Source organism: Bubalus bubalis, chromosome 24, assembly GCF_019923935.1.
Source record: "Bubalus bubalis isolate 160015118507 breed Murrah chromosome 24, NDDB_SH_1, whole genome shotgun sequence".
In the NCBI taxonomy this organism is placed as follows: domain Eukaryota; kingdom Metazoa; phylum Chordata; class Mammalia; order Artiodactyla; family Bovidae; genus Bubalus; species Bubalus bubalis.
This window is the reverse complement of record NC_059180.1, coordinates 8,652,860-8,678,619: the sequence shown is the minus strand read 5'-3', so window position 1 is coordinate 8,678,619 and position 25,760 is coordinate 8,652,860. Positions and strand designations below refer to the sequence as shown.

General features: G+C 57.6%; 1 protein-coding gene and 1 long non-coding RNA gene across 4 annotated transcripts; one reads left to right on the top strand and one right to left on the bottom strand.

Annotated features, from left to right (window-relative positions):
* Positions 1–247: 247 nt before the first annotated feature.
* On the top strand, positions 248–18,718 carry MLXIPL (MLX interacting protein like). 3 transcript variants are annotated; one of them, XM_006057099.4, is made up of 17 exons: positions 248–546; positions 4,290–4,396; positions 8,664–8,746; positions 8,913–9,002; positions 9,311–9,355; positions 9,912–10,113; positions 10,234–10,314; positions 13,146–13,315; positions 14,796–15,336; positions 15,539–15,606; positions 15,685–15,832; positions 15,999–16,111; positions 16,215–16,334; positions 16,490–16,617; positions 16,701–16,824; positions 17,517–17,646; positions 17,931–18,718. In XM_006057099.4, the coding sequence occupies exons 1-17, from the start codon at positions 248–250 to the stop codon at positions 18,047–18,049; spliced, it is 2,568 nt and encodes an 855-aa protein (XP_006057161.1). In that variant the 3' UTR covers positions 18,050–18,718. The 3 variants fall into 3 exon arrangements, with proteins under 3 accessions (XP_006057161.1, XP_006057160.1, XP_006057159.1); XM_006057098.4 differs by having other exon boundaries at positions 15,682–15,832; XM_006057097.4 differs by having other exon boundaries at positions 15,539–15,832.
* LOC102397074 lies at positions 10,650–25,745 on the bottom strand. The gene is made up of 3 exons (XR_327436.3): positions 25,643–25,745; positions 13,354–13,433; positions 10,650–11,080 (listed from the first exon to the last, which is right to left on the bottom strand). It is a non-coding gene; the product is annotated as an uncharacterized LOC102397074 (long non-coding RNA).
* Between the last annotated feature and the right edge of the window lie 15 nt (positions 25,746–25,760).

The following is a 25,760-nucleotide window of genomic DNA, read 5'->3' as shown; positions in this document are numbered from 1 at the left end:
CTCCTGACCAAACTCTAGACCTGCGGGAGCTCTGACCCGGCGTTCTCACACCTGGCGTATTGACTGTTAATATAAGCCCGCCCCGTCTGCTCCCGCGCGCCCCGAGGCCCCGCCCCCCCCGCGACCTATCGCGGCTGGAGGGCGGGGCTATGCTAACAAGCGGTGGGCGGGCATATGCTAATGAGCCGGTCTGGCCACACGGGTTGCGCCCGCAGCTGCCCCGAGCCCAGGCGAGGCGGCGGCGGCGATGACCATGGCCGGGGCGCTGGCGGGTCTGGTCGCGGGCTTGCAAGGCCCGCGGGTCGTCCCCAGCCCGGATTCGGACTCAGACACAGACTCGGAGGACCCGAATACCCGGCGCAGCGCGGGCGGGCTGCTTCGCTCGCAGGTCATCCACAGCGGTCACTTCATGGTGTCGTCGCCGCACAGCGACTCACTGACCCGGCGGCGCGACCAGGAAGGGTCCCTGGGGCACGCCGACTTCGGGCCGCGCAGCATCGACCCCACACTCACCCGCCTGTTCGAGTGCATGAGCCTGGCCTACAGGTGAGGGCGGCTCCGGGGCCGACAGCCTCGGCCCTCCACGGCGGGACCTCGCTCTGGGGCCCCCGGCCAACCCACTCGGCCCCAAGCCTTGGTCCGGCTGTTCTCAGAGACTCGGGCCACATCCTGGATCCCTTCTTCTCCTCCACCCCGGAGTGTCTCTGATCCCGCCCTTTCCACTTGGCCCCCCCGACTTGCATCCCTCTCGGGTTCCCATTTCTCTCCACCAAGACTCCCTCCGTAGGGCAGGGACCTCCTGCCCTCTGCCTCGACCTCCGGAGGCCCTCCTCCGGCCCCTCTCTCCTAGTCCTGACCCCTCCGCCCCCAAAGAATGCCAACAGGGCATCCCTCGCACTCCCAGGACCCTAGGTGGTCCTAACATGCCCACCGTTCACCCCGGGGGTCACTCCACCCGAACACCTGCAGCCTTCTGCTCCCAATACGGAAGCCCCTGCCCAGGCCGACTCTTCTTGCACCCGCGCGATACTCCTCGCGCCTTGGTTGTCCCAGTTCATAGCCAAAGTCTATTGAAACCCAGTCTCTCGTCCACCCTGCACCCCTCGATTGCGGGACAATTAACCTGTTCTTAACCTCCTGGGTCGAGGGTGGCGGGAAGAGAGTGCCTGGGGAGGACCCAGGAGGCGCTCCCTCGCAGTTTCCCAGCGGGGTCCGGCATGGGGTGATACAGGCTGCGCAGGGCTGGTCCCGGGGAACCGGGGTCGGGGAGGGGGGTGCCTGGGATCTCCTCCCCGAGTCGCCGCGCGAGGTTCTGCGCCTAATATTGCCTGGGACCCCTGCTCGGCGCGTCGCAGAGCACGCCGGCCGCGCCCGGCCCCAGTTCCACGCCTGTGTCCCAAGGGAGGGCGCGAACCAGGGTCCTGGCTCGGTGCCCCGGAGCAAAGTTCCCCGGAGCGGAGGGACCAGGATAAATTATCAACCGAAAACCCGTAGGAGAGAAAGGGGGATCGGCCGGCCTTGATCTTTTCTCTGTGCAAATATTCCTCTTCCTCTACGGCGCCTCCTCCTCTTCTGAGAACCGCTGGCTAGAGACCGGCACTGACTGGGAGCCGGGGAGCAGGGGTGGGGATTGCGGGGGAGTGTTGCCCACCCCCTGCTGCGGCGCCCAGCCTGGACCCCATTGGCTGGACGCTTTGTAACCTTGGCCCACACGCTCTGGCCTCGGGCCCAGGTCATGTTGCAATCTGATCGCCCAGAGAGCCAGACCTGTGTGGAAAGTTCAAATTCCCATCCCATTCCTCCCTCCCCTCCTCGGACATCACGGGACTTCAGGGGACAGGGCATCTAAGGTCACGGGACACCGGATGTGGGATCCAGCCAGGGGGAGCACCTGCTCCCAGGGTCCTCCAGGGTCCCCTTTTCCTACCCATTCCCAACTTATGCTTCTTGCTTTATACCCCACACTGCTCTGCCTGGGCTGGCTCAGGCCCAGCCCCCCATCACAGACCATGGGTGACCCAAAGGGGAGATTCAGGGGAGAAGGCCAGGCAGGGGACAGAGTCCACTCCCAGAACCACCCCCACTAGGAGGCTGATGACACTTGTGACCCCAGTTAGGGGAAGCTGGGGTAGGGAGATTTGGGCTTTCTCCCTAAACACCAAGAATATTCCATCTCTGTGGCCGGCCCTGAGCGGGGGCCTAAGGGGTAGGGATGGGAGTGGCTCAGTACCAGAGGACTCTTGAGTTCTCCCATTTGGCAGAGGGAAAAACTGAGAGTCAGACTCGGACAGTGTTTTTAGCCCGTAAAGACTTCTAATTATAGGGGTTCCTTGGAGGGGAGAGCAGTGACGAAGCTGGGGTGTCCCAAGAGAGAAAGTAGATGGGGAGGGACAGCAAGGCGGGGGGGCCAGGGGTGCTGGGTGGAACTGGTCAGTTTGACCCCGAGGGACAGCCTGTGAACGTCTGGTCAGCTCTCACCCTCAGCAGGGCCGTGTAGGCAGAGAGAGGATCGCTCTCATGGGCAGGAGCCCCGTGTTGCACGGTTCTGCGGGTGGCAGTTTCAGGGAGGCAAGTTCTGAAAGTTCTGAGAAAATACCTGTTCATGGTCAGAGCTGGCTGGCTAAGGAAAGAATGGCCTCAGGGATGAGTGAGAACAAACAGGATGCTATCAGGGAAAACTCTAAAGGAATTTCTGCAAGGTACATACGTGGGGTGAGGGGTGGAGTTCTGCATTTTCGTCTTCTCATTCCCTAAATTCCCAGAATTTCTATTGGTCATAAAAAATCCTTTGAACTCTGGCCACAGGCTCTTTTCTCCAGGGTGGACCCCTCTCCTCCCCTCCCAGCCAAATCCTTTCCTCCTGGGCTTGGATGTCACTGTCTCACCTCCCCGAGCCCTGCCTGGCCACAGACACTACAACCTCAGTGGGGAAGTGGCAGAGGGAGGGAGGCAGGTGGGGGATGGGGGCGGGCACTGGGTGATCAGAGTGGGCTGGGAGGTTGCTGGGATACAGGCTGGGGCCACAAACTCAGGAATACCCCCCCAGGTGCCACAAAAGAAGCTGGCCCGGGAGGTATCAGAGTGCCCCCTCTGTCTGTCTCCCTACTGGACAGATGGTGTTTACCTAACTTAGGAGGGATGGGGGTGGGCAGTCAGAGGGCTGGGTGCTTGGGCCATGTACCCTATTTGGGTAATGAGGCCTGTTGTGCCCTGGGGTAGCGGTCCCCCCACCCCACCCCAAAGCAAACACAGGAGCTGGGAGACCAGAGAGCAGAGGGGACCCAGTGACTCAGGTACTCAAGGGGCTGTAGGAGCCAGCCTGCCAGAGAGGCCCCCCGAGAGGGCAGGCCCGGTCTTCTGGAAGACTAAGACTAAGCCTTGGGGCCTCAGCCTTCCATGTGAGCAAGAGAAGGTGGGCCAGAGGGGACTCATATATTACCCTAGCTGGTGAACCATGAGGAAGGAGGGAAAAGGGAAGAGGGAGGGACCAGCAGGGGTCCTAAGACCCTGAACATCTTGACCTCCTAGGCCTGCTCCTTGGGGGTGGCAGACTTGGCCTGCGACCATCAGGACCCTGAGAGTCAAGCCCCTCACCTGGTGGAGCCCAATCCATCCTGTGGATTTGATTGACTACCTGGGTCAGGGTCAGGGTCAGGGTCAGGGTCTCAGCCCCTGCCCATCACTCCACCATCCTAGCTGCCTTCCTTTGGGCCCTGGTGGCGGTCATATTGCACATATTCTGGGAAACAGTGTACCTTCCAGCTCAGTCCAGGTTGCCATGCTGGGGTTTGGGGCTGGGCAGACACCAGACAGGCAGTGAAAAGGCAGTGGCTGGCTGCCTGGAGGTCGCCTCTGATGAACCCGTTCCCTCTGTACTCAGACAAACCCTACCCACCCCCCGGGGGCTCAGGGGGCCAGTGAGATGGATGGAGAAAAAAAACACAGGGCCTGAGTGAGATTCCACCACGTGTCCTTGGGCACGTCCCCTTTACTTCCTGACCCTGTTTTCTTCAGTAAGAAATGGACAGACGTTGTCATTCCAAGGACTGAGCTCAGAAACAGGTCTCAGCAGGTCTCGCCAGAGGAACACAGAGGCCTGGAGTGGGGCCTGGGAGAATATTCTAAAGGTAGTCATTTCAGGCAGTTAAGAGTGAGGGGCAGGATTTGGGGGTGGTCCCTCACATGGCCCACCATAGATGAGTGCCCCAGGGCCCAGGAAGAGAGTGGAGCCCACCACCCCCTTCAACTTTCCACACCTGCACCCTGACCCAGCCCTCTCCCTCTGACAGTGGCAAGCTGGTTTCTCCCAAGTGGAAGAATTTCAAAGGCCTCAAGCTGCTGTGCCGGGACAAGATCCGCCTCAACAACGCCATCTGGAGGGCCTGGTACATCCAGTGTGAGTGGGCACCACGGGCCCGGCAGGAGGGCTGACGCGGGGGCTGCCCTGGGCACCCTCAACACCAGCTCCGGCAGAGCACCTCGGGGGAGACCGGGGTCCCCAGCATCAGTACCCCTCGACAGCTTCTAAACCCAGAGGGTCGCGGGGGACATGTCTGTCCCGAAGGGTGCTGTCCACTGTGAAGCTGGGCACAGCAGGAGTCACCCCTTAGAAGTCCTAAAGTGGGCTGAGATGGGGGAACAGTTGAAAGCCCATTCTGCACCCCATTAGTGTAGTCAGGTGCCTCGAATGCCAGGGTAGAAAGAAGCGTTCAGCACTATCTGGGCCAATTGCAAAGGGGAAACTCAGATCCTGGTGGATCTCCACCAGCTATCCCGTGAGGTCCTTAGGTGCCCCCTCTGCCATCGAGATTTGAGGGGAGGGAGCCCAGAGAGGCCACGTGGTCAAGTGGAAGGGACTCTGGTTTCAGAGTCACCCAGGGCTGGTTTCCCACCCTGTCTCTGGCCCTTGCTGGCTGTGTGACTGCAGGCAAGTTGTCTGACCTCTCTGAACCCATTTCCTCATCTATAAAAGGAGGCCAAGAGTCCTAACTTTCATGGCTGGCATGGGGATCACAGGTATGAACAGGCCTGGCACAAAGCTGGAGCTTAATAAATGATGGTTGAATCTGATGTACCCTTGAGGAGGTCACGGTCATTCATTTGGGGATGCAAAACCCACCCATCCCCGATGGCAGGGCAGCAGAGGCTGAGAGGCCAGTCGATCCCATGCTGGACCTTGTCCAGCTCAGTAAGGTCCTCCTGCAGGATCGAAGGCTGTGCTGAGCTGGGAACACACAGCCCACAAGGGCTCACCCATGTATTCTCTGTACTGGCCCCACTGGGTTCCATTCAAGCAGAGAAAAGGAGTGGTTTTTTTTTGTTTTGTTTTGTTTTTTGGTTTCTATTTGCCTTATGTGCCTGGCAGGTTCATAAATCATCTTACTTAAGGCTTCCAAGCAACCTTGGGAGACAGGTTATTATTACCCCCATTTTATGGATGAGCAGGTGAGGCCCAGAAGGCGAGTGACTTGTTCAGGGTCTGGGTTCTTAGTTGCTCAGTCCTGTCCTACTCTTTGCCACCCCATGGACTGTAGCCCGCCAGGCTCCTCTGTCCATGGGGATTCTCCAGGCATGAATACTGATGTGTTCAGGGTGACAGAGCATAAAAGGAGCAGAGCTATGACTGGCTGTGAGTTCAGGGCTCTCCAGCTCAGCCCAACGCCCCTTCCACTGCTCCCAGCTGACTGGCTTCCAGTGAGAATGCTCAGGACAGGCCCTGCCCAAACCAGGAAGCTGGTGGGCTAGGGGGAGAAGGAGTCTCTAACTTCCCTCACCACCCCATGCCATCCTGAGGTTCCCCACTCTAGGCTTTCCCTCCAAAGCAGGATGGGATGCAAACCCTTCTCTCTCTGCAGAAGGAATTTCTGACGCCAGCCAGGGGTCCTTACCCAGACTATGGAACAAGCTGATGGAAGGACCCCGAGTTCCGAGTCAGGGCAGTTGAGTCAAGTTCTCGCACGTCCTAGCTCTGGGACCTTGGACAAGGCCCTCGCCTCTCCCAGCTGGAGCTTGCTCATCTGTACAGTGGGAATCATAATACACTCTCTTGCTCAGGCTTGCTGTGGGTTTTCAGCAAGACAGATGATCTGTGTCACCTCACAGGGCCTGACACACACAAGGGCTCCCTTCAGGTGAATGCTGGGATTGATTACTATTATTGTGATAATAACCACAGCACACAGCAGGCCTGAAACCCAGTATCAGGACTCCTCCTTCCTGAGCCCGGAAGGTTTGAAAGTGGGCTTCAGGAAACGCGGAGGAGTGGGTTTGCTGGGGGGCTGCCTGGCTCCTCCCCTTCACACATGCCTCCTTTGGGCAGGCTCCGGGCCTCCGAGCTCCCTTCTTTTTCCACACCACCAAATCGTCGTATTACCTCTGAGCTCCTAGGGCCTCTCCTGGGCAGACCTGCCACCCTGCTTTAGCTGTTGTGATGTGTGTGCTTTCCTTGTCTCTCCGCATAAGCTGGGAGGTTCATCCCTGATTCCTCCATGAGTCCCCTGTCCCAGCACAGGTGCAAGGGGCTAGGAGGCCGCACGAACCGATGAACTTACCGTTGTTAGGTAAAGCATGCCCCAGCCCTAGGAAGTCACATGATCCCTGCCCTTCCATCCAGAGCACAGGGTCACCGGGTTGGGGAGGGCAGAGCCTGACCAGGCCTGCTCAGCGCTGACTCTCTGTGGACCCTGGACAAGCCCGATCTTTCCTGGCTCATATCCTCAACGATGAAGCCAGGAGCAGAGACCCTGAGATCCTCCTTGCTCTCATCCCTGGGAGTTCACACAACCGAGGGCCCTCCCTTTGCTTTCTGTTCAAGCCGTGCTTAGCAACTGGGACAACTCCCATCCCCACTCCCACAGGGGTAGTCTTGGAGAATGTCCTTTAGGACAGAACTTTGTAGATGATGCTGAAGGTCCCAAGAAATTCCATGGTCAGGTGGCCCCCCCTCCTCTGTGTCAGAGGAAGCTGGCTGTGGGTTGAAGCAGGATGGGCCCTACGGACACCCCGGAAGTCCTCTTTGTTAAGATTGCCAGGAAAAGTCACTTCATCATGGGGTGGGGGGGGTGGGTTCCAGGGTTCTAAAGGCCTGCTGTTTGCCAAGTTCTGTGGCAGATGCAAGGATTTGGGGCTAAAGGGCACTGCCCCTGCTTTCACTCCCAGCAGAGGGGCCAGCGTGCAGAGAGATGGCCGAGGCAGGGCAGAGAGTGAGGCAGGTGGGACCGAGGGGTTGTTTCAGATGAAGAAAGGCTTCCCAGAAGACAGAGTGTCCTGAGCTATCCTGATGGGGGCATAGATGTGGGTAGATGAAGCAAAGGAGGGAAGGGAAAGGCATTCTGCATAGAATAAAGCCACAGGGCTGCTGGGGCAGGGAGTGGGGTGGGTGTCTGGCTTCCACGTGGGGCCTGTGAAGGAGATGGAAAGGCAGGAGAAGCAGCGGGGCCAGTCACAGGGGCTTGGAAGTCAGGCTAGGGGGCGTGGACTTTATCTAGGAGGTTCAGGGAACCATGGAGGGTTTTAGGCCTGTACCGCCAGTGGGGTAGGAAGAACTGACCTGGCCACAGAGGAAGGTGAACTGGAGAGGGTGAGGCTGGAGTCAGGGAGGTCTAGGTGAGAAATGACACCAGACCAGGGGGTGACAGCATATGGAGGGGAGGGGATGGTGGAAGAAATGTCACACATCCTTGAGGTTGAGAGGGTCAGTCCATGGATTAGACGGGGACGCTGGGAGGTGATGGGAGGTTGGGGCACTGGGAGGCCAGGTGGGCAGTCCAGAGGAGGCTCTGGCTTGGCAGGGAAGTCCCCAAACATCTGAGAGGGATGTTTTGAGACAGCCTAGTGGAGGTTCCCCCAGGCAGCTGGAAGATGAGTCTGAAGCTGCAAAGGAGCAGGATGACAGAGGTTGGGGTGGGGCTGGCAGCAGGGCCAGTGAAAAGTGGTCAGGGAGACAGGAGAGCAGAGGGAAGTCTCCTGGGGCCTGGGGAGGAGGAGGGGGTTGCCCTGAAGCCAAGGTCAAGGAGCATGGGGCTGGGGAGGGCCAGAGCCTTGAGTTCAGGAGCTGGGTCAGCGGGGTGAGTGTGGCAACAGATGCTGGGGTATAGGAGTGCCCATGCCACTGGGAGGCATGGAAGTGGAGGTGGCGAGTGACAGCTCTTTCAGAGTTTGGGAGGAAAGCCAAAGGGAAGGTTTGAGAGGTAAAGCAGAACCTGGCACTGGTTTATGGGCCAAAAAGGAGCCTGGGGAGAGATCAAGGCTGGAGACAGGGATGGGAGAGGAGGAGGTGGAGAAAGGGCTCAGGCAGATGGCCTGAAGTGGAGCAGGGATGGTTCTCTGAGATGGGAATGGGGACCCTGAGGCAGGGACCAAGACTCTGGACCTTTAGCCTGCCAGACTGACCAAGACCTTCTCTGGACAATTCACTCCCTGTGGCCCCACAGTTCCCACTCAGCAAACATTGCCTGCACACCTCCTAAGCTCCCAAAGGAGCAGATGGTGCGTGGGAGGTTTGTGTCACAGGGTCTCATAGAAAAGGGAGATCTGGGAGGGCCAGAGTAGCCTGGAAGCCTTCCTGGAGGTGGCACTTAATCTGAGCATGGAAGGCCTGGCAGGATTTCATAGTGTGGCAGATGAGGGAGCTGGGCACCCCTGACCTGGCCCCCTTCTCTCAGATGTGGAGCGGAGGAAGAGCCCCGTGTGTGGCTTCGTGACCCCCCTGCAGGGGCCTGAGGCTGATGAGCACCGGAAACCTCAGGTAGCCGAGACCAACTGGACCAATCACCTGCCGCCCTGCCAAACCGGGCCCCCTCCTGCCCATCACTCCTCGTGCTGAGCGGGAGGGGACTGGGCCAGAGGGAGACTGGGGTGAGGGTGGGGTCAATGCTACCCCCGCACTGAGGCCCCTTCCCGGCCCTCCCCAGGCCGTCGTCTTGGAGGGAAATTACTGGAAGCGGCGCATCGAGGTGGTGATGCGCGAGTACCACAAGTGGCGCATCTACTACAAGAAGCGGGTCAGTGGGCACGGCGGGGAGGACCCTTTCCCTTGCCACCGCGTCGCTTGCAAGAGCCCTGGGGGAACGCCCTCGTCCCACACACCCTGCACCACCCACCTCCCACCGGCCCTCCACTAAGACCCAGGCCGACAGTGCCACCGCGTGGCCGCAGGACCTCCTCGCAGCCTCCTTACCGCCAAAGAGCTCCTGAGGGGCCGCGAGGGATCTGGTGGATCTGGCGGGGAGCCCGCGAGTAGGGGAGGCCTTGGCCGGGAGGGATAGATGGGGGCAGAGGGTCCAGTGTCCCCCTCTGTGTGTTCCCGCAGCTCCGTAAGTCCAGTCGGGAAGGGGATCTTCTGGCCCCAAAGCAGGTGGGTGCTCCCTGGACCCAGAGGATGGACGGTTGCCTCTGGGTGGGCTAGGCAGTGGCGGTAGGATGCGGGAGGGAGGGAAGGGGAGTGGGCGTCGCCGCTGTCCTGTGGTTGGTGAATCCACCTCTTCTTCCCATGGGAGGGGCAGCCTTGGAGCGCAGTAGTGGGAAGACCCCAAGACTTCTGGTTGACTAAGCAAAGTGGTGGGGAGGCATGGGAGAACAGAGGGCTGTAAAAGCCAGGGTCCCAGGTAGGGGAAAGTGCAGGAGGCAGGTGGGGACCCTTAGCTCTTTGGCAAGCCCGTCTCAGTCTATCTCCTGGGGAGAGTTGTCAGAGGCCAGTGTGGTGACCCTAGCCTTTCAGGCAGCAAACTTGAGTCCTCCAGAGAGAGGAGAGGACAGCGGCCCATCTAGATGCCTGATCACCCCCTCCCCTCAGGCAGGGGGCGACCCAGAAGACCCAGGGGCAGTGGGAGAGCCCTGGGTCTCCAGGCCTGTAAGGAATGGGGTGGTGGTGGTGGGGTCTCCTGGGGCTGCTGACGGCTCTGTCTCCCCAGGCGGAAGGGGGGTGGCAGCCACCGGAGCGATGGTGCGAGCAGCTCTTCACCAGCGTGGTACCCGTGCTGCTGGGGGGCCCGGAGGAGGAGCCCGGCGGGCGCCAGCTTCTGGATCTCAATTGCTTTCTGTCTGACATCTCTGACACGCTCTTCACCATGACGCAGCCCACCCCCACACCCCTGCAGCTGCCCCCCGAGGACGGTGAGGGCCTGCACCAGGGAAGGGAGGCCTGAAGGGATCCAGGCAGCCAGGGGCAGATGGCCAGGCATGGGCACCTCCACCCTGCCCAACGCTCCTGACATCACCCCTGCCCCCTTCCAGCCTACGTGGGCAATGCTGACATGATCCAGCCAGACCTGACGCCGCTGCAGCCCAGCCTGGATGACTTCATGGAGATCTCAGGTGGGCCAGGCCCTGCCCCTTGGGTGGGCTGCCACAGATCAGTGGTAGGAAGGCCCCAGTATGACTGAGACCTCAGGCTGGTCCCAGGCCCCTCTGAAAGGGTAGATGATCTGGGTGATTTCTGAGGGATCTTCCTGGTCTCCCTTTGTCTGGGCCTTGGGATACAGCCAGAGTAGCCTCCTGTGAGATCAGGGTACCTGGCGGGGGACAGGGGATCAGGTCCATTGAAGCCACAAGCTCTGGGGAGTTCACAGGAAAGCATGGACTCTCTCAAGGGAGAGAAGGGCTTTGATCCCTCTCCTTTGTTTGAGCCTGTTTATTCGTATTTATATAACTCATTTTTAAGAACTATTTATTAAAGAACATTTCAAGCATCCACACAGGTAGGGAGAGAGAATCCCCATGGAACCCTCACCAACATCAACATTTATCAACTCTTGGCCATTCTTTCATCTAGAGCTCACCCACTTCTCTCCTCCTATGTAATTTTTTTTTTTTAATCCCAGGAATCTTATCTTATAAAGCATTCTTTAAAGTAGCCCTTTGCCCTACCTCCCTCTCCTGAGCCCCAGGGCTACCGGGCACTGGTGTCTCGTGTCCCTCCAGAGATATCCCGCCTGTACAGCACACGTGGACAAGTGTCTCTTGGTCTTCATGGCAGCTTTCTTCCCACTTTGCTTTCTTCACTCAGCTTTCGGCCTTGGAGACTGCTCCCGGTGGTCACACGCTTAGGGGACTCTGGGGCCCAACCTGTCTCATCCGAGGCCTTGGGGACACAAAAGGGGTTCCTGGCATAAAGGCTTGGTTTTGGTGACCCCTCCACTCTTTCCTGACTGGCGGGGTCCTGGGCCTGTCAGTTGAGAGGTGGAGGCCCATGGGGCGGGGACGAGGGAATGAGGAACCACCCCCACCCCTGCCTGGGGGCGGGGTGGGGGGGGCACTGCAGAGACTGCAGCCGTGTTGATGGCAGTGCCCTGGGAGCAGACCCGCCTGGGAGGGCAGCGGCCCCATCGGGGCCCACAGACTCCTGCCACAGGTAGGAGCCCAGCGGCCCCCACCCCGGGGCTCTGGGCAAAAATCTGAGCGTTGGGTTAGGACGTGCAGGGTGGCTGCGGGAGTGGGGTCTAGCTGGGGTGACCTGCCATAGGGGGCCTGGGTCACACAGGGAGCATCCGGAGCACCAGGGCCTTCAGAGCTGCTGCTCTGTCCCCCAAGAGCTCCTCACTTGAAAGGAAACCCAGGAAGGGAGCCATAACTCTCTGGAGGGAAGAGGCTTGGGGGGGGGGGTGGCGCTCAGCGGGGGGATGGCAGGTCAGTGGAGGGGAACAGGCCAGGGAGGGCTCCCTGGGTGGCTGGGGCTAGGAAGTGACTTCTGCCAACCTAGGTAGGGTGGGGACCGGCTACGGACAGGGGACCCTGGTGACTCGGGCCGGGCTAAGCTTGCTGATCTGTGAGTCCCGCCTGATTCTGGGGAGTGGGCGGCAGCTGTGAGGGGGTGCTTCTCTGAGACCCTGAGCATCCTGGGGAGACAGGATGAGGCCCGTGGTCCCCGTGGGCCTGGGGGTGCGGGGTCTGTGGGCGTTCACCCTCCACCTCCTAGTCTTTCTGCTGAAGGGAGGCTGGAGGATCCTGATCTCGTGGCTGAGAAAGACACACAGCCAAACACAGATACAAGCATGGGGCAGACATGTACACGCCAAGTCACACCAGGGCAGGTACACACAGGCTCAGACAGAGCAACTGACGGCGGGAGGCAGACAGGCAGACGCTACGTGAGACGGACACAGGCAGAACCAGCCGCCCTGGGCCCCACCGTCCAGTAAGACCCCGCACAAATAAGACCCCATTGGGCTTGCAGCTTGATGCCAGCTTATCCCACTCCTGGGTTTCCTTCAAGGGGCCCCTGGGAGAAAGCCTGACCGGCTGTCTTGGCCGGGGTGGCTGGGGCCAGTGGGGTCGCCTCTGACCAGACCAGGAGGCCTTGGGAGCTGGTGCAGACAGAAGGCTGCTCAGGGTCAGAGAAAGGTGCCCGGAAGGGAGCGGGTGGGCAGGCGGCGACCAGGCCCGGGATGTGGTTAGGCCGCGGACAGCTGCTTCCCAAAACCAGAATAGCCTGGGGCTTACACAACCCCCACCTCCAACAATCTGGCTGCCCCCCACCCCACCAGCTCTTTCAGGCCTTCTGGCGCCCCTTCACCCCTGCCCCCGCTCTGAGCCCACCCTCTGACCCTGCTCAGACCCCCGTAGGCCTCTCACCCCCGACTCCTGGCCTCCACCCTTGGAGCCCTACCCACTGATCTTCCAACTTGTCCCAGACCCACTGCCCTTCTGACCTCTCTCTCCCCCAACTCACTCCGTGACCTCCTGACACCCTGATGATGCCCTTCCCCATCGCAGACCTCCTCCCCTTGGACCTCGCCCTCTCTCTCCTTGGCACTCTGTAATCACCCTCTCCTCCCCCAATACACTTTCTATGTCCCCAGCAGGCGCAGACAAGGCCTGGGGCTCCCAGGTCTGGGGGTGTGGAATGGGGTCCTCAGTTTGGGGACCAGTTTGGGGGCTCGGTGGGAGGGCTGCTTCCTGGGGTCCTGCTAACACCCCCACGCCCTTCCCCAGCTGTCTCCCACTCAGGCCCATCCCACTCAAGCCTCCGCCGCTGCTTCCCCTGAGTGAGACAGAAACTCTCCCAGTTTCACAATCTCCCCTGGAAGGCCCCCCTCTCTTGCCGGCCCCCACCTCACCACCAACCCAGCCCAGGGACAGGGCCAGCCCGCTGCTTCCAGCCATGGCCTTAGCCCTGACGGCTGCCACCCTGTGCATCTGAATTCCAGATTTCTTCACCAACTACCGCCCCCCACAGACGCCTACACCGTCAAACTTCCCAGAGCCCCACGGCTTCGGGCCCATGGCTGACCCTGTCCTCGGCAGCGGGATCCTGGGCTCGGAGGTGCCCCCTGCCTGCTCAGGCATGACCCACCTCTCAGGGCATAACCGCCTGCAGGTGAGCTCACCCGCCTCACCCCACCCTGCCCAGCTCACCTGCCCATGCCCAGGAGGTCTTCAGGGTACTTCCTGGGTATGTTCTTGGTCCATCAAGAGAGAACGGAGGCCTGGTTCAGCTGGGGAGGAAAGACCCTCGTGAAGCAGGGCTGACAAGATGGTTAAGGGGGAGAGGCTGAGGACAGAGGAGCATGGGGCTGGGCTGCTTGTTGGAGGGCTTCCTGGAAGAGGGGGCAGTTCTGGGCTTTGTGAATGAGTCAGGTTTGAGCAGAAGAGACCGCTAGACGGTATGCCGGATATGAGGAGAAGCGTGAACTCATGGAGACCAAAGCTGGGCACATGCCTTTAGGAAGCTGTGACTCTTGTCAGTTTGGCTCAGGACCTCCAGGCCCAAATCCGATGCTGCCCCCCCCACCCCCCGCCCAATGCTAGGGTAGCTGCCTTTTTCCTCCATCATCAGACTTTTCCGGCACTGTCTTAGTTCGTTGTTTGAGGGGTCTGTCTACTGGACTAGATGATGGGCTCCTTGCTGGAAGCGCTCTGCTTCACTCACCACATCCTCACACTTGCCACATTGCGTCTTCCCATCCTGAGCACCATTCATAAGCACATTCACAGCAGGCAAAAATGGTTGCCCAGTGATTGAACAAGTCGGTGAATGGATGAGTGTGTGAATGGGTGGGTGTGTTGGAGAATAGATTGCTGGGTTGCAGATGGGGGTAGATGCTTGTACAGTTGGTGTATATATAGCTAGGTGAGTGGTTGGTTGGGTGGATGTGCTGGTGGATGGATTTGTAAATGAATTAGTAGTTTGGTGGATCAATAAAGGGCTTCTCTGGCGGTTCAGATGGTAAAGAATCCACCTGCAATGCAGGAGACCCAGGTTCATTCCCTGGGTCGGGAAGATCCCCTGGAGGAGGGAATGGCCACCCACTCCAGTATTCTTGCCTGGAGAATCCCGTGGACAGAGGAGCCTGGTGGGTTTACCTCCCAGGGGGTTGCAAAGAGTTGGACATGACTGAGCGACAACCACGTGGAACATGGTGGATCAATAAATGGGTTGGTGGATGGATATGTAGCTGGTGGATAGATGGAGGGAAGTATAGGTGGTTGGATGGATTGGTGAATGGGTTAGTACCTGGAGGGCAGGTGGAAATATAGGTGGATAAGCTAGCTCATAGATGAGAGAATAAATAGGTGGATGGATGGATGGGTTGGTGGATGGACTGATAAATAATTTAGTGAATGAATGAGCAGGCGGAAAGACGGAAAGATTGATGCTCTTTCTCGTGCTTAAATTTGTGTATAAATGCGCCCCACTCTTTCCCCTCATTAGATTGTAATGTCCCTGATGTGTGTGTCTGAGGCCAAGGACTATTCAACTCCCACAGTGCCCAATCCAGAGCTCAGCCAGGCAGGAGGCTTCCTGGGAGGCCCCCCAAAAGGCCAGCTCTCTCTCCCGCTCTTTGTCCCCCAACCAGGCTCGGAGCAGCTGCCCTGGCTCCCTGGACTCCAGCACCTACCTGAACTCTGATTTCCTCCTTCCTGAAGACCCCAAGCCCAAGCTCCCACCCACTCCTGCACCCCCACCCCTCCTCCAGTACCCTAGCCCTGCGAAGGGGCTGGGCTTGGAGCCCTGTCCCCCGCCTCACTTCCCTCCCATGGCCCCGCCTCCTGCTCTGCTGCAAGAAGAGCCCCTCTTCTCGCCCAAGTTCGCTTTCCCTGCAGTCCCTCCTGCCCCGGGAGTGTCCCCGCTGTCTGCTCCCATGGCCTTCCCACCCACCCCGCAGCCTGGCCCAGGTCCCGCCCCCTTCCCCATAGACCTGCTACCCTCCGGCTATTCGGAGCCCCCATTTGGGCCTCACTTCCCGGTACCCCAAGGCACGCGGCCCAGAGGCAAGCCCCCTGCCCCGTCCCCCAGGGGGCGGAAGCCCGGCGCCCCCGCCGTGGCCCCTGCCACTGCCAGCCCCACTGCCACTGCCGGGAGCAACAACCCCTGCCTCACGCAGCTGCTGACAGCTGGTGAGTCGGGCCGCCGGGGAGATGGGGACCCAGTGTGGACACCGAGAGCCTATGGGATTAGAGGGTTGGGAGTGAGGGGCTGGCTCAGCCGGAGGTCCTGGGTCCTTAACCCTGAACCCGGAAGGGGTGTGGGCTATTAGGAAGGGAGGGGTGGGGCCTGGGAGATGATGGATGGGGCCCCCAGCATGCTGTCTGTGCACAGCCAAGCCTGAGCAAGCCCTGGAGCCTCCGCTTGTGTCCAGCGCTCTCCTCCGGCCCCCAGGGTCACCGGTAAGACAGCGGGCACTGGGAGGTGGGGCTGCACCCCAGGCCTTCACCCCGACTCTCTGCCCTTCTCCACCTCAGCAGGACACTCTCCCCGAGTTCCCCTGCACCTTCTTTCCCCCGACCCCGGCCCCCACACCACCCCGACTGCCTCCGGGCTCGGCCACCCCGGCCCCTCCCAGGCCCCTGATTGTCCCCAAAGTGGAGCGGCTCTCGCCCCCAGCGCCCAGCGGTAAAGAGGGGTTGAAGGAGCTGGTGGGGGGGTGGCGGTCTGTGGGATGGAAGGAGGGGAAGGGGGATGTGGGGGACGACGTCTCGGGCCAGGATGAGAGGGACAGGGCCACGGGACTCTCTGCCCTGTGTGGGTCTGTCTGTGAGTCCATCTGTCCCCGGCACAGGTGGTGAGCGGCGGCTGTCTGCGGAGCTGACCTCGCTGGCAGGCCCGGGAACCCTGAGCATCCGTATCTCTCCCCCGCAACCCATGCTGAGCCGGGGCCGTCCAGACAGCAAGGTGGCACCCGTTCTTTCCCTAAGGTCTGTTTGCTCTACCCCAGGCCCTCCCGCGCTCCCTCCCAGGCTCACGCCGGCTCTCTTGCCTCTCCCCCAACCGCCAGACAGAAAACCGGCGCATCACACACATCTCTGCAGAGCAGAAGAGGCGTTTCAACATCAAGCTGGGCTTTGACACGCTGCACGGGCTGGTGAGCACGCTCAGCGCCCAGCCCAACCTCAAGGTGAGTGCCCAGGCCCCCCAGCCGCATGCGGACCCCCACCCACCCACCCAAGACCAAACCCCCAGGCCCTCCACACACCCACTGGCCTCCGCCCCGCCCAGTGCCTCACTCCGGGGCCCCAGTACCCAAGGCCGCCCTGGTTGGTGCCGCCATAGATGAGCAAGGCCACCACACTGCAGAAGACAGCCGAGTACATTGCCATGCTGCAGCAGGAGCGTGCAGCCAAGCAAGAGGAGGCCCAGCAGCTCCGGGACCAGATCGAGGAGCTCAATGCCGCCATCAAGTAGGTGGGGGCAGGGAGGGTGTGCAGGGCCAGCAGGGGGCCTGCTGCCTGACTCCCCGCCCTGACCCACCCCGTGCCCCCAGCCTGTGCCAGCAGCAGCTGCCTGCTACCGGGGTGCCCATCACACACCAGCGGTTCGACCAAATGCGAGACATGTTCGATGACTATGTCCGGACCCGCACGCTGCACAACTGGAAGTTCTGGGTAGTATCCTTACTGGGCCAGCAGTCTGGTGTGTGCTGCAGCCAGATCAAGCTGTACCTGACACAGTCCCCGCTCCCCAGGCCAGGCAGGGTCTCCGGGCTGCTCCTGGAGGAAGAGGCTCCAGTTCCACCCCCTCCTGCCAGCCCCCTGGCACCTTGGCCAGCAGCATTGCCTGGTGATGGGCTGGGAGTGGAGGGAAGCTGAAGGGGAGCCACTGGGTGAGAGGACCACAGCCCTGCCCTCAGAAGGTCCTAGGGGAAGTTTGGGAGAACCCAGTACTGGAGAGGGTAGCCACTCCCTTCTCCAGGGGATCTTCCCCACCCAGGGCTTGAACCCAGGTCTCCTGTATGGCAGGCACATTCTTTACCATCTGAGCCACCAGGGAAGGCCCAAACTCTGAGTTAGATGACTGGGGTAGACCCTCAGGAAAACTTCGAATCTCTCACTCCCTTACCTGGTCGAGCCCTTGACTGAGCCAGAGCAGGAAGCCCACGGATAGGGGCTAGCCCAGGGAAGGCCATGGGGGAGCTGGCGGAGGGAGCAGAGAGCTGCGGGAAGACCTCGGCAGACGGGAGGGCGGCTTCAGTAGGGGTTCTTGGGGTTCAAGGCTGGACAGTGGTCGGAGATCAGGGCTCCATGTGAAGTGGGTGAGGGTACCAGCAAGAGGCCAGGCCTGCTCCTTGACCTGGCTCCAGTTCAGCATTCTCATCCGGCCCCTGTTTGAGTCCTTCAACGGGATGGTGTCTACAGCAAGCCTGCAGAGCCTTCGCCAGACCTCCCTGGCCTGGCTGGACCAGTATTGCTCCCTGCCTGCTCTCCGACCAAGTATGTGCCTGCCCAGCAGAGTGTCCAAGCCTCAGAGCAAGGGGTGGGGGGCCCACCCTGCTCAGACCGCAGTCCAACCTGCCCTCAGTATAGCCTAGACTTTTGTCCATCCCCCACCATGCTCCGGGGTGGACCACTAGGACACCCGCAGACAGAGCTCCTAGGAGGGTTGACTGACAGTCTTGCTAACTAGTTCCTCCCCTGATCCTTTTGTCTTTAGCATCCAAGTGTAGATTGACCCCTGACCCCGGAAAGTGTCTCTCCCTCTCTCTCTCTTTTCCCAGCTGTTCTGAACTCCCTACGTCAGCTGAGTACATCCACCAGCATCCTGACGGATCCAGACTGTATACCCGAGCAAGCCACACGGGCAGTCACAGAGGGCACCCTTGGCAAATCTTTATAGTGTTGGACAGACCCTGCTGCTCACTCAGCTACCCTGGGGCTGCTTTCCCTACGCACGCCCCTCCTGCCCCGAGTCCTGGCTGTCAAGCAGGGTTCCTTCTCATCTCCCGGAAGCTGGAACGAACCGTGTTCCAGTCCCTGTTCTACTATAGCAACTAATGCTGTGATCTGGGCGTGGGTGGGAGGGGGTGGGGGGCGGCGGGGGCGGGTAAGGGGGGCTCTTCCTCCCTCTTTGGACCTCCCGTTTTCAGTCTGCAACATGGGGATGGGGAAGCTTCGAATGGAAGAGGATCCCAAGGCCTTAGCAGCTGTGGTACTTGGGAGACTAACCTGGCAACTCATGGAGTTTGAAAGAGGGAAGGGGGCGATGCTTCCTTATCACTCCCACCTGCTCCCCCCACAGGTGGGGCCCCAGCCTGTGTTTCTAAACAGCGAAACAAAGGAAGTTCCTTCTCTGTGCTCCTCCGCTGGTAGGGGAAGAGGCCACAGGGTGATGTCCCCGGATGAGGCCAGGAAGGTCTGATCCCAGGAGAGAGTGGGCAGGGGGGTGACCAAACCAGGGCAGGTATCTGGTGTGTGTGTGTGTGTGTGTGTGTGTGTGTGTGTGGATACGTGTGTGTGTATGTGGATTTTGTAAAGAATTCTTGATCAATAAAAACAGAAAGTGTCAGGGACTGTCAGCGTGTCTCGTTCTGGGATGGAGAGAGAGTGGTTGTGGCCTCACTGGCCACGAGGGGACCTTAGCTTGTCCTCTGAGCTGGAAGCCCCTGGAGGACTTTGACTGAAGGGTGGGACAAGATCAGAGGGACCTTAACGGGATCCCTCTGGTGGAGAGTTGAGAATAGGCTGCAGGGAGTAAAGGGTGGAAGCAGGGAGACGCTTCCCCGGTGGCACTAGTGGTAAAGAACGCTCCTGCCAAGGCAGGCGGCTTAAGAAACTCGGGTTCGATTCCTGGGTCGGGAAGATTCCCCTGGAGGAGGGCACAGCAACCCACTCCAGTATTCTTGCCAGGGAAATCCCATGGACAGAGGAGCCTGGCGGGCTATAGTCCACAGGGTCACAGAGTCAGACATGACTGAGTGACTCAGCACTCAGCCTGGAGATCCTCCCTCTGTGGCCCCGGGCAGGTTCAGAGAGGCTCGCACCTGCCACGCGGGAGGAGGGCAGGGCCGGGACCATGGGGTGGAAGCGACAGGGCCGTCCATCGGAACCGTCCAGAAGGAGAAAGGTGCCTTGGGAGGTCGTGACCACCCCACCATGTGAGATAATGGAAGCAGAGGGTGGGTGGTCGCCGGGTATGGATGTCTTAGCAGGAACTGATGCTGCAGATGGGCAGTTGGGGTAAATGGCCCCAATACTTCAAGCCTTTCATTGATCCTTTTTTTTTTTTTAGCCACACCACGTACCTTGAGCGGTCTTTTAGTCCCCCGACCAGGGATTGAAGCCACGCCCCCTGCAGTGAAAGCATGGAGTCCTAACCCCTGGACCACCAGGGAATTTCCTTTCATTGACCCATTTAGCAAGTATTTTGGTACTTGCCTAGTGGTCCAGTGGCTAAGACTGGATGCTCCCAGTGCAGGGGCCCCAGGTTCAATCCCTGGTCAGGGAGCTGGATCCCACATGCCAGAACTAAAAGATCCTGCATGCCACAACTAAGACTCATTGCAGCCCAGTAAATTAAAAAAAAAAAAAAAATTTCCTGAGGGCCCACTATGGACCAGACGGTGGCCTTGGCTCTGAGGCGTATGTTCACAGCTGTATCGCTCTCCGCTGAGAACTATCATTCAAGCCTGAATCCTTGCATGTCCTCAGACCATCCAGAGATGTTTGCTGGCTAGAAACAGGAGACAGTTTTCTGGGGGCTTTGACATTTATGTAGAATAATAATAACAATAACAGGGCTAGCTACACCATTCATCGCGTTCCAAGCATGATTCTAAGCGCTTTATGTATATTCGCTCATTTAATTCTCATCTCACCTACCTCGGTATGCCTGCAGTGAGGACTGCAGAGTAAATATACATACCACAGTGCCTGGCGTAAATCCGATGGAAGAGTTGTCATAATGATTACTATCTACTATGGTCCCCACTTTACAACAGAAAATTGGAGGTGTAGAGAAATTAGCTAGCCCAAGTTCTCATGGTTCATGAGCTGCTCACCCAGGCTGTCTTGCTTTTAGCCACTTTTTACCGTGCAGGTAGAGCTTCCCTGCTAGCTCAGTTGGTAAAGAATCCACCTGCAACGCAGGAGACCCCGGTTCAATTCCTGTGTCAGGAAGATGCCCTGGAGAAGGGAAAGGCTACCCACTCCAGTATTCTTGGGCTTCCCTGGTGGCTTAGACCATAAAGAATCCAACTGCAATGTGGGAGACCTGGGTTTGATCCCTGGGTTGGGAAGATCCCCTGGAGAAGGCTACCCACTCCAGTATTCTGGCCTGGAGATCCCATGGACACGGGAGCCTGGTGGGTTACAGTCCACGGGCCACAGAGTCAGACATGACTGAGTGACTCAGCACAGCACTGTCACAGCAGGTGACAGAGGTACCCAGCCTTTAGGTGCTATTTGCTGCTGCCGAGGCTTATAGGCTCTCAGAAAGGTCAATTCCTGGGAGTTTCTGCTCTGCTGCTTTCACACACTCATCCTGCCACAAAGGTCCCCAGAGGACATCCCCTTGACCCTGTGTCCCCCTCTAGATGCCACCTTCCCTTAAGAGAGTCTACACCTGCCTTCTCCCCCTCCTCCCCTCCCACTTGCCTCCAGCCCCTGCCTTTGGGCTCCTCCTCCCTCCCCACTTCCACCCCAGCCTCACCCCTGCCCTGACTCTGCTCTTTCCAAGGTCACTTGGCTCCCTCACTGCCAAATCCAACAACCACTTTGCAGTGCTCCGGGGGCCTTTGGACCTCTTTCTTTAAAAAAAAAAAAAAAAAAAAAAATTTTTTTTTTTAATTTATTTGGCTACGCTGGGTCTTAGTTGCCACACGTGGAATCTTTAGTTGTGGCATGTGAGATCTAGTTCCCTGACCAAGGATTGAACTTGGGCCCCCTGCCTTGGGAGCATAGACTCTTAACCCCTGGACCAGCAGGGAAGTCCCCTGGACCTCCTTTTTGAATCACTCTTTTCCTGCAAATCCAGGCTTTCCTTCCTCCCCGCTGGCAGTGACTCCCAGGCCCTGCTGTGGGAGCCTTTTCCCCCAGCTTCACCCCCGGTCCCTTCCTCAGCCCACTTCCCTTCTCACGCTATGGGAAGCTCCCGGCCCTGCCATTGCCTCCAGCCTCTCAGCTGAGGGCTTCCTCTCCTGTATCTGTGCTGCCCTCTCTCAGAGCCACACCCTGACCTCCCCCTCCCCGAATGTACCACAGCTCCGTTAACCTTGAAGGAGCCAAAACAGCTCAGCATTCCCAAGACTACAGTTCACAGTCTTCACCCTCTAACCTGAACCTTTCCATGCTCCCCAAGCCCAGGAAGGGCACCACTATCCAGACACTTGTGCCCTTGGAAAACAGTCGTCTTCAGCTCTTCCCCAGTCCCCACTGCCCTCTGGTGTGTTACCAAGGTCTGGCCAGTTTGCTGCAGGAAAATGGGGCACAAGGAGACGGTCATGTCCCAGGCTTGGGTGAGCCTCTGGGTCAGACCCCCAAGTGAGTGTCCTTGGCTTTGAGCGGGAAAGAATTCAAGAGCGGCCCCGGTAAAGTGAAAGTAGGTTTACTGAGAGAGGTACACATTCCATCTGGAGTAGAAGATGGCAACCCACTCCAGTATTCTTCCCTGAAAAATCCCATGGACAGAGAAGCCTTGTGGGCTACAGTCCACGGGATAGGGTTGGACACGACTCAGCGACTGAGCACGCACACATTCCCTAGGCAGCATGCAGTCTGCCTGGTCTGTCTCAGAAGGTGAGAGCGGCCTCAGTGTGGGGGTCAAGTGGGAAAATGAGAGCTCCCCCAAATCTGGGGTGGTTAGTTTTTTATGGGCTGCATAATTCCACAGGCCAACGAGTGGGAGGGTTACTCCAGCTGTTTTGGGGGAAGGGGTGGAGACTTCCAGGAATTGGACTACCCCGCCCACTTCATGGCTTGGGTGAGTCTGTCATGTAGCATATGCTAACCTATCTCAATGAGTGAGCTGTATTGTAAGGCTCCAGGTCCGCTGGAAGTTAGTTAAATCTTCTGCCATCTTGAGTCTAGTTGGTTCTAACCAGTTTTTGTTGTATCCTCAGTGGCTATGTCATCTTTTTAATGGTTGTACCCTGCCCCCTTCCCTCTTGTTGCTAGTTGATCTTGTAAGTATCTCGTGGCCATGGCCACGGCCCTGGTCTGACAAACATCACTTTGATACGTAGACTCCTGCATTAGTCTCTGGTATCCCTTGCAGCTAGAACGCCAGCTTAAATGTACATTTTAATAAGTTGGGCCTTTTCAAAACCTTCTTGAGCAGGTCTAGTCCAGGCCAATTATATCAGAATACCTGGCTGTGGGAAGGAGACATAAGCATTTTTTTTTTTTTAAGTGATTCCAGTATGTATTCAAGGTTAAGAACCACTGTAATAGAGTCTGTGAGCTGCAAATAACCTACATCTGGGGTTCAAGTTGATTTAAATCGTTGGTTCTTACACTTCAGTGGGCATCAGAATCACCTACCAAGTTTGTTAAAATACAGATTTCTGAGCCTTGACTTGTGGTCCAGTGGCAAAGACTCCACAGTCCCAATGCAGGGGGTTTGGTTCTGGATTTGATTCCTGGTTGGGGAACTATTTCCCACATGCCACAGCAAAAAAGATCCCATATATGGTGACTAAGATCCAGCACAGCTAAATAAAAAACAAAAATAAGTATTAAAAAATAAACAGCTTGCTGGGCCCCCACCTCTAGAGTGTCTGAGTTAGCAGATGGGGGGTGAAGTCTAAGAATCTGCATTTCTAATGATGTTGGTCCAGGGCCCACACATTGAGAACCACTACTTAAACGATGAGGAAATGTATCATTTTACCTGACAGAGAGGCCAGGGGTAGGGAGGGAGGCAACAAGCAAGGCCAGGTGGATCTTCAATTGCAAAATGAAGTTGGGCTTCCATTGCTTCTCTGGCTCTTGCTCGCCTCTGATGAGACCAGGTTTCTAGCAGATGTTCAAGGTGCCCTGTGACTGACTCCGCTACCCCTCCAGCCGTAACTTTTGCTCATGCCTTACTTTCCCTCCTAGAATTCCCTTTTATCCTGTTTCACCTGTTCTAAATGCCCACCCTTAAAGGTACAGCTGAATTTCACTGCCCTTCTGAACCCATCTCTCCCTGCCTGATCTGCCCAGTTTTCCCCCGTTCCGCTTTGTGTCACCAGTTGTCCTTCTGAGGGTTGGTTTTGGATTCCAGTTGGGCTGTAGGACACTTGGGGGGTAAAAACAAGGCCGTTACCACAGCCCCGTGGCAAGGTCAGATGGATAAGGATCTCGGAGTGTAGCAGACCCTAGTTGGACTCTGGGTTTGATTCCTGGTTTCCTTGTTGATGTGGGGTAAGTTACTTGACCAGAGCCTAGGGTTTTTTGGGGGGTCTGGTTAAAATTATTTCATAGCATCATCTGTCTTGAAGGATCAACTGAGTTCATGATGTCAAAGAATCCTGTACTCTCAGCTGAACCAGAGCCCTATTCCTGCTTCTCCTTGTCCCCCACATCGATACATTAGTGTCATAGACCTGCATGTGTCCCCAGGTTCACTCTTCATCTTTGTCACCTCTGGAAAAATCACTTAGAGCATCAGTCCCCTAATATGTGGGACAGGAATGTGAGAAGATTCAAAGAAATGCAAGCTCCTGGATCAACAAATGTCATCGGCAAAATGCTTGGTGAATGAAATTCCTAAAAGAACTGAGTTGTCTCTAGGTGGTGGAGAAAGTGGTTCAGGACTGGGCCTTCGGTTCTAAACAGCAAATTAAGGAGGAAAGGCCCCAGAATGCTCTGGACAACCCTCTTCTGGCCCTCCCCACCCCACTGCCCACAGCTGAGTCAATGCCAGTCTCCCCTTCTCCCCTCACCAAGGACAAAAGGGAAGGAAATGAGGCCACTTCATTTGCTCTCTGAGTGGATCTGTTTCCTCACCCGAGGTTGTGGGTGAGTCTGTCTGTCCTCTAGTCTCTGCAGCAGCCTCTGTGCTCGGAGGGTCCTTCTAGAGCCTGAGGGCCCACACTGCCAGGAGAGGCTCCCTGATGGCCAGGGAAACGTTTGAATCTGGCAGCCCTGACTCTGGTACTTCCACTTGTTCTGGGTTGCGGGGCTGGGAGGCCCATGGAGCACGTTTGTTTCTGGGAACATTCCCTCTACAGCTAAGTGGGTCTGGCCTATCATTAGTCTTTCAGAATATCTTTTTGTGTGTGTGTGTGACTAAATTCTGCCAACTTCCTGGTTTTTGATATAGCACTATAGTTATGTTGCCATTGGGGGAAACTGGGGGAAGAGTCCATGGACTTTCCTGTTCTTTTTTTTTTTCCCCAACTCCTTTTGAATCTATAATTCAAAATTGAAAGTGTGTTGTTAAAAATATTTCCAGGGACTTCCCTGGTGGTCCAGTGGCTAAGATTCCACACTCCTAATGAAGGGGGCCTGGGTTAGATCCCTAGTCAGGGAATTAGATCCCACATGGTGCAATTAAAGATCCCCCATGCTGCAAATAAGACATGGAACAGCCAAATTAAAATCTTTTCAGCTTCCTTCCTTCCTGAAGGAAGGTGGACTCGGCCACCCCCGAGTCCAGGCTCTTATCACCTCCGTCTTGGACTCTTGCAACCACCTCTTGGCTTTCCTTCTATCTTTGTTTGGTCTTGGCACACACTAGTCCACCCATAGAATCTCCAAGATACCAATTTTGATCTATCTCACCCTGAAATGACTAGCAGAGGCTACTGTTTGCTGGGCTGAACTAGCACTCAAGGCCCTCAAACACCTTTCCAATCTTCTTGTTTAATTGCCGAGTTGTGTCCGACTCTTTTGCGACCCCACAGACTGTAGCCCGCCAGACTCCTCTGTCCATGGGATTTCCCAGGCAAGAATACTGAAGTGGATTGCCATTTCCTTTTCCAGGGGATCTTACCGACCCAGGGATCAAACCTGCATCTCCTGCATTGGCAGGCAGATTCTTTACCACTGAGCCACCTGGGAAGCTTCCAATTTCACCTGCTACTTTTTTTTTCTTGCCTGCACCGCCTGGTTTGCCAGATCTTAGTTACCAGACCAGGGATCCAACCCATGACCCCTACAATGGAAATGTGAAGTCTTAACCACTGGCCTGCCAGGGAATTCCCTTACCGGCGTTTTCTTTTACTCATACCCTGCCTCCGCACAGCATCCTCCTGCTCAAGTCGTTGCTGAGGCTGTGCCACCCACTAATTCCAGAACTACCCTTTCCCTTCTCCATTAACAGTAAATATTCATCTGAATTTCCCAATGCTAAGACTGTCCCACCTGTTGAACGGGAGTAAAAATTGGACCCTTGCCTCCTTGAAAGGATCCAGTGTGATGACGGCTGGAATAATGCTTTTACTAACGATTATCAGTAAAGTAGTCAAGGGAAGGCCTGAGCCTGGACTACATGCACTACATTACTCACCCCGCAACGCTTCCGCGACCACACAGCCTCAATGGTCAGGCCCCGCCCTTCCGGGGGCCCAATGATCAAGGCCCCGCCCCTGGAGACGCACCAAAGACCAGGCCACGCCCCTCGGGAC